The sequence below is a fragment of the Pan troglodytes genome, chromosome 1 (genome assembly GCF_028858775.2).
Source record: "Pan troglodytes isolate AG18354 chromosome 1, NHGRI_mPanTro3-v2.0_pri, whole genome shotgun sequence".
NCBI lineage: Eukaryota > Metazoa > Chordata > Mammalia > Primates > Hominidae > Pan > Pan troglodytes.
The window spans coordinates 1006576-1015175 of NC_072398.2; the positions used below are offsets into that span (position 1 = coordinate 1006576).

General features: G+C 36.1%; 1 protein-coding gene across 5 annotated transcripts in view; it reads right to left on the reverse strand.

Moving 5' to 3' along the window:
- Positions 1 to 8600, reverse strand: part of OR2L13 (olfactory receptor family 2 subfamily L member 13) — a 202084-nt gene that overhangs the window by 34759 nt on the left and 158725 nt on the right. For 2 of the 5 annotated variants that reach the window (XM_016942407.4, XM_063809053.1), the window contains exon 3: positions 5359 to 5973. In XM_016942407.4, coding sequence (XP_016797896.3) covers positions 5359 to 5955 — 597 coding nt within the window. In that variant the 5' untranslated portion in view covers positions 5956 to 5973. Of the gene's footprint in view, positions 1 to 4171; positions 5974 to 6555; positions 6681 to 8600 lie in introns of those variants that run through there. The other 3 variants (XM_009441852.5, XM_063809052.1, XM_063809051.1) reach the window with 2 other exon arrangements.

An 8600-nucleotide genomic window follows, 5' to 3' on the forward strand; every position in this document is an offset into this window, starting at 1 on the left:
TGTTGGGTCTGATCGCCCCAACAGACTGGATAAAGAATATGTGGCACATATATATCATGGAATACTATGCAACCATTAAAAAGAATGAGTTAATGTCTTTTTCAGGGACATGGATGAAGCTGAAAGACATTATCCTCAGCAAAGTAACACTGGAATAGAAAACCAAACACCACATGTTCTCACTCATAAGTGGGAGTTGAACAATGTGAACACATGGACCCAGGGAGGGGAACATCATACACCAGCATCTGCCAGGGAGTGGTGGCAAGGGGAAGGATAGCATTAGGAGAAGTACCTAATACATGCAGGGCTTAAAACCTGGACAATGGGTTAATGGGTGCAGCAAACCACCATGGCACATGTATACATATGTAACAAACCTGCAGGTTCTGCACATGTATCCCAGAACTTAAAATAGAAAAAAAAAAAAAAAAAACGAAAGGGGAATTTGGACAAAACAAATTTATAAAGGAACGTAGGTATCCATCTTCAGATGAATGGATAAAGAAAATGCAGTATGTATTCACAATGGGATGTTATTCAGCCCTCAAAAATGGGGGAATATTTTCATTTTTGACAGCATGGATCAACCCGAACAGCATAACACTAAGTCAGTAAGCTAGGCTCAAAAAAGACAAATACTAAGTGATCTCACCTACATGTGGAATCTAGAAAAGTTCAACTCATAGAAGTAGAGAGTAGAATGATGGTTATCAGAGGTATGGGGATAAGAATGGGTGGGAAAAGGATGTTGATCAAAGCATAGAAAGTTTTAGTTAGACAGGAGGAATAAGTATTACTGATCTATTGTACAGAACGAAGCCTATAATAAATAATAGTGTGTTATATATTGCACAATTGCTTAAAGTTGATTTTAAAAGTTTTCACCACACAAGAAAATAAATATATGAAGTGTTGGGTTTGTTAATTAGCCTGATTTAATCATTTTACATTATCAACATATCTAAAACATCATATTGTATTCCATGAACACATACAATATTATTTGTTAATTCAAAATAAAATTAAAAAGATTTCTTGTGATAGGTTTTGGTCTGGGAGAAGTAGCAGAATATAATTTTTCAACTTCATTTTTCTGTCTTGGGCTAGGATCTTTCAGTTGAAAGAAATCAAAACCTCAATGTCATTGGACACTTCATGAAGATGTGTCAAGATAAGATCTCATTCCTGTTTCCCTCTGTGATTATGTCACTGATCTGTTCTTGGAATTGGAAGAGGAATCAAGAAAGAACAATAACATAAAAGTGTAGTATTTGGCCTCATGACAGGAACAGCTTATTTTATTTATTCACTTTAAAATGTTATTCGTACATATTTGTGGAGTACAATGTGGTGTTTTGATGCTCGTATACACTATGTAATGCTCAAACCAGGATGATTAGCATATTCATCACCTTAAACATTCATCATTTCTTTGTGATGATAACATTCAAAAACCTCTCTTCTAGCTATTTTGAAATATGCAATACATTAACTCTAGTTATCCTCCTATGCCATAGAAAAATATGCCAAGAGAACAATGAGAGATGTAAATAATAATGGGTCTTTAGAGCCACCTAAGGTTTAATATCTCTCCAAGAATCAAACTAAACCTTGAAATAAAACAAATGACTCCTTTAAAAGCTCAGAGTTTCTCTTTGGAAGTATTGGCTGTTATATGGCCCATTTTGCCACGTGTTCAGATATTTTCCCAGAGTTCACACCAACCGACTCGCCAAGCAGCTCTGGATGTTAGTATTTGAGAAAATATTTCCCTGCAAGGCTTCTGCTACATTTAGAATAAAGTCCAGATTATTTGCCTTCACCTGGCCCTGAGAAGGCTCTGATTTATTCTCCTACTCCTCTCTGCTCACTGCCTTCTGCTGTGCTCCTGTCTCAGTCATTGGAGGGCTTTGTGGGTTTTATCCTTCAGGTTTACATGGCCAGCCCCTTCATCATGTCAGAGGGGCCTGATGACTCCATGTGATAAATCATTTGCTACTTTTCTGCCTGAATTCATCACTGCCCAGCCTGACCAGATAGTGTGTACTAATGTTTTTATGGCTCACACCAGCATGTGGGCTCCACAGGGTAAAAGACTATACCTGCTTGTCCATCATTTTACCTGATGTAACAAGAACCATATCACATAGGAAGGGTTTGATACATCCCTTTAATTAAATTAATAATTAATTTAATTATTTATTATTTAATTAAATTAATAATTAATTTAATTATTTATTATTTAATTAAATTAATAATTAATTTAATTATTTATTATTTAATTAAATTTAAATTAATTAAAATTAAATTGGTTTTAATTAATACATACCTTAAATTAATTAATAAGGTATGCATTGAACCCTTCCTATATGATATGGTTCTTGTTAATTAAGGTGAATGAACTTCAGCAGCCTTCCAATTACTTTTGCTTGGGGAAATTTTTCCAAATGCCTTGTCTTGCAGAAAATCTGGAGGCTATTTTTTTTAGCTTGCTGTTTTCCTTTCACAACTGTGGTTTGTTGTTTTTGTACAAAGATTGATCAATGTGTTTAATTTCTGCAGAATATACTAGGACATATTATACTTTATACTAAATAAGGATTTACTGCATTGGTGATTGTTTAACATCAAAGTAACGGCAGAATCTCCAAAAAAAATCTAAACCAAACCACAAAAATTAATTTTAGTGGTCATATTCAGAGCAGAAAAAATTATACTTTTTTTTAATTCAAGGAGGAAAACCTGATACTAGTGGAAAAAATGAGTGAGATACATCGCAGACTGAGGAATCTGCCTCCCGGAATGAGCGACAACCCATTTGAAGAAGTAAAAGGAAATTCTAAGTAATGATCTGTTAACTACTATCTGCTTATATTTCCCCCTGGATCTGTAATGTGGCATGAACACTAGTTCCTTAAACTTGCACTGCATACCAATAAACATAAATAAATTACCACAAAAAAATGTCCCCATCATTGCATGCCATAGCACTCCATTCTGTGGGGACCTCCAGGCCAAAATGATGAGGGTCTTGTTCAGAGACTGGGTGACATGAATCAAAGCCTGATTCAAAGAAAACTGGCTTCTAAGCTGTGTTCTTCCCTTCCCAGCTCTCTGACCTATGACATTTTTCGTGTTTGTTTGTTTTGCCTCACCAAGCCTCAAAGTGCTCACTCAACATGGAATAAATATCAGAATCATAGTTTTGTAGTGCAGGTTAAGTTATGTATGTGGGAAAAGCATTTACAATTAGTAAATATTTGTTAGCCTTATAATCCTAATTATTATAATTTTTAAAATATTCTATGAGCTTCAATTTAAAATAAGACAGACATAGATGTGAATAAGTGTTAATAAAATGTGATCATAAGCAGGAGTAGAAGTGTGGGGGAAAGAGATATCAGTTGTGCATAAGAAGAGATGGGATGTCAATTTTGAGTTATGTTTACTGATTATGTGGGATTCAGATTGATAGTCATAAGCTATGTAAATCAGAACTTTCCAGAAGTGAGACATGGTCTGTGATAAGGTTCAGATGGGCAAGGAAATAGAGAGCTATGGAGAAAGGCAGGAGGTCTAGAGTGACTGTGGTACTGAGTGTAAGTGATAGAAACAGGTAAAGGGAGACATAATGCATGCTTTAAAAGCACGGGGATATAAGTTTCATGTTCCAAAATTTAGATAATCCAACAAGAATCATAGATTATAGAATGAGAAGATCAAATGTATGTTTAGGGAAATAACTCAAATGGCAATGAGTACACTATATTCTCAGTAAGAACTGGACTCAAGAGATGAAAACACTTAAGGCAGTAAGAAACTAGAAAAAGATATTGGGAGCTTGAATTTGGGCAGTAAATAAAAGGGATATATTAATACAAGTCTCAATTTTTTTTCCACAAAAATCAGAACCCCTCTATAACTCCAACTATTGATAGACTTGAAGTCACTTAAGTGAATTAGTAAAACAACCATAGTAAAACTTTTGTTAAACACAACTTTCCATATAGCAACATAGGATTTCATCCTGTGCAAAGTCATATATATATTTTACACATCAAAGCTGAAGCCTGAGGTCCCAGTTTCCGTTTTATATTTTGCATGTTGTCTCTACACTGTCACTGTCTCTGTGCCTTTATATAAATAATTTCTTTAAGTACAACTTTGATAAAGTTATTTATATAAAGATTTTATTAATTTGTATGTATACATAAATGTGGGTTTTTTTATATTCATATTCAAGTTATTTAATCTCAGTATCTTTATGAAATCAGCAAAATCATAAGTCAGATAAGCTCTCCCTGAATAGTTTTATTAAAGGAGTTAGGATAAACTGGACTTCAAATGTTAATTACAATAAATATGCATATGCTAAAAATGAGCCAACAGATAAACACATAAACACTACCTTAGCATGTGCATTTTACTTGTTAATTTTCAGTTCATCAGCAATATTGTATATAACAAAAATATGTTTGTATACACCATACATGCACATACACACGCATATATAACTTCTGAAACTATTGATTGGGGATGCTCTAAGGCTGTGCTGTCCAACACTATAGACACTGACTACTGGGCACTTGAAATGTGTTTTGTCCAAGCTGCGCTGCACTCTATAAAACAAACACAAGACTTTGAAGACTTAGAATGCAAACAGAGTAAAAGGCAACATTAACAAATTTGTGTTATTACATGAAGAAATTCTATGTCAATATACAAGAATAAACATTATCACGTTAATAGTAATATATGTACAAACATGTACTATAATATATTGCATATAATTTATTGAAATAGTATGCTATGTAATTAACATCAATATTGTTAATATTAATATTAATTATAACATTGTTTTGAATTAAATATATTATTTAAATTTATTTGACTGCTTAAATGTACCTATTAGAAAATTTTAAATTATGTTGTATTACTATTGGTCAACCCTGCTCTAGGGTGTTGGAATCAACTTGGAAAGAGGAAATACAAAGGGAGTGGGGATGGCCATGATTATTCTTTCAGGAAAGAGAATATCCCAAACACTCTCCTCATGGCCCCCAGGACTTCCTTATTCCTCAGGCTGTAGATAATGGGATTGAGCATGGGGGTAAGGATGGTGTAGAAGACTGCCAGGATCTTGTCTTCAGCTGGTGAGCGGAGATCCCTGGGCCGAAGATAGGTGTAGACAAAAGGTGCATAGTAAAAGATCACTACAGTTAAATGTGTTGAAATGGTGGTGAAGGCCTTTTTTCTCCCCTCCTTTGAGTGCATATGATAGACAGCAAATAGGACTCGGCCATAGGAAGAAGTGATGCCAATGAAAGGGAAAAGAAGAAAGAGGCTTGTACTTACAAAAACCATATATTCATAGACCCAAGTATCTGTACAGGCAAGAAGCAACATGGCTGGGACATCGCAGAAGAAATGGTCAATAGCCCTAGACCTGCAGTAGGGAATATGAAGGGCAAAGACTGTGTGTGCCAAGGAGTTGATGGACCCCAGTGTCCAAGAGCCTCCAATCATCTTCACACACATCATTTTACTCATGCGGATAGGATAATAGAGAGAGTGGCAGATGGCCAAATAACGGTCGTAGGCCATGGAGGTCAGGAGTAAGCCTTCAGAACACGCCATGGTCAGGAAGAAGAAGCTTTGCACACCACATCCCAGGAAGGAGATGCCTTTCTGGCCGGACAGGAAGTTGTACGCCATCTTGGGGACGGTGGTGGAGATGTACATCAGGTCCATGAGGGAGAGCTGGCTGAGAAGAAAGTACATCGGTGTGTGGAGACGAGGATCCACGTGGATGAGGTGAATCATGGCCGAGTTACCCACCGAGGCCAGAAAGAATATGAGGATGATAAGGCACAAGAGAAATATTCCAGTTTGATTTGGGGGAAGCAGACCCAACAAAATGAAATCATTTGAAGTGTGATTCCATTTCTCCATGAAAACTTTCTGCTGTAACTGTTGAAAGAGAAATAGAAACAAAAGCAAAGCACAAAACATGAAATAAAACACAATAGAAAAACAAAAAGGAACTGACTTTATCAATGTTTGTTTAGAATGAGTTGTTTCTCCACTAACACTGCAGGTTTTTTTTAATCAATTTCTATATCTGAAGCATATGGAGATTAGAGAGGATATTCACTTTCTGTTCTTATAGCTTGATTTTCATTACTGTAGATGACAGCAGAGTCAAGCAGCTACAAATCTATTCAACTGGAAAAGCCAGTGTGAGCAGTAGAACAATTGTAATTTATGGCTTAAGCATGTCTTCCAATTTAATTAGATAGAACAACACAATTAAATGTTAATAATTGAGAATAAAGAAATCAAGCAAACAAAAATAAATAATTTTCCCTCCCTGGAAAGTTTGTCTAGCTTTTTATGCCTAGGCTTTTCCTTGGGAATTTTTATTTATGACTTTTAGAATCTCTCTTTTTCTCTTTACACCACCCCAAATCTGGCAGTTTGTTTTTTAATTCATGCAGTTTCCCAGGTATTCGTAAACTATATTTCTAACATCTGTGTGACTTCTTCCTTTACCTGGGCTTGGAGTGAGAGGTCATGTTTTGTGTGTGCTCTTCTGTCTGAGGCAGACACTGATGTCTTATCCTGCCCAGCATATTGATTTGGTTAGTCATCTTGGGTTACTGATTTTTCAACTTTTGCTGTTCAAAAGCAAATCATAGTTTGTTGCAATTATTCACATTTAGGAACTTAAACTCAACTGTTAGTTCATATAACCTTGGGTAGCATGAATACAATTGTGAAAGAGAGCCTGCCACAGAAAAAAAATGGAAATTCATTTCTATAGCTGTCTAAGGAATAAACACTAACAATGAAAAGTTGGGAACATGACAGGTGCACAGTAGCATTGGACTTGGATGCCAAATGGGATCACAGGCACTCTCTGCTTCTTATAGTGCTTTAGAAATAAAAGCTGATCAGAAAAAAACATGAAAACCATCATTATGATACATTCATTTCCTCAAATAGTGTTCACTGAATTTATGTTTTATGACAGTGCTGCTAGCTACTGATGTGCTTTGGTGATGAAACACAAAGGATTTTAGAATATGTAATTAAAATTGAGTTAATTATACAAACAATAGACCAACAAACTCAAACATACAGTGTGATGTTATGTAGTGATTACGATTCTATAGAAAAATAAAAAAGCAGAGAGATCATTGGATTAAACAAAGGAATTCAAAAAGTACTCCAAACGACTTTTCTAATTTCCAGGGTATGTATGATAAAGATTGATTTTGTAACTCATGTGCCTTCATTCTGTCAGTAAGAACTATCCTAGTAATTTAGTTCCAAGCAGATATTTGATTAATTTTATCAGATTAACACGTTGACAGCCTTTGATGCAGTAGTCACTGAGTGAGGCAGTAGGGATAGAATGATTCATCAGGTGCTGTCCCATCCCCAAGTGGGCGACCAACTGTCCTGATGTGCCCAGGCCTTAGGGGATGCCCAACATGTCCTGGAAATTGGAAAAGCCTTTTGTAGTGCTTTCTGAATTCCTTTGTTTAATCCAGGTTTAAATCCAGGGGAAGAAAGCTGCCAGCATGATCCCATGAGGTGTATCCAATACCGAGCCCTGAACAAGCTGACTTGGGTCTAGGTTTATGTGTTCCATCCTGGAGTTGTTTTGAAGAGAGACATTTTGATTCTTTGTTGCATAGACTATAGCTCAGAGTATTATAAAGATTGTTTTATGGCAGTTACTACAATAACGATTTTGTTTCCAAAAATGGAAAAGTGGCATGTTGTTAGGCAATGGAAGAGAATAGTTACTTTTAGGATCCTGTGAATCTGGGACTTGGAGATTTTAGGTCATGGGATATTGGAGTTTGAGTTTAGGATCTATTTCCATTGATGTCCAGCAGCTTTCCTTGTTAGACATGGGACCTTATTTCATGCACCAGAATTACATGAAGCATCATTCTGTCGGTTACCTTATAGCTGGGAAAATGTTGTTCCTGTGGCTATCAGGTGAGTGTAAGATTAGTGACTGCCTTGGCCGTCCTTGTTGACTTAAAGAATGACACTAAGGCAAAATTAATACAGAAAGTTTATTTGGGCCAAGGTTGAGGGCTGCAGCCCAGAAACACTTCTGTGGCAAGTAACCTGGAGAACAAGAAGAGACCCAAGTTTTTAAGGTAAAGAAAGGGAGGAATCAGGGGAGGGGACAAATTCTAAAGTTATTTATCAGCAAGTCTCACTGGTTTCAGCAACAACATTGATCAGTGATTGGTTATGCATTATTTAACTATAGGATATGTGGTTTAGGGGATGGATAGGTTAATTCATGGTTAGTTGCCACAAGTCAGTCCAGAGCCCCCATAGCACGTAGATTCAGGAGATGATTACCTAGCTCAAGAAAGAGTGAGATGTGACTGCGGCCACATTTCAATCTTGCTGGGCCTGATAATTTAAAGGGGGCTACTTATTCCTCAGATAAAAAGTTGATTTTCTTTCTCATTCTAAAAGATGCATTGCTGAAATTTATAGAGTTAAAAAACACCTCATTTCACAGAAACTAACAATGTAAGTGTAGCAAGTGTAGGGTCCTGAAT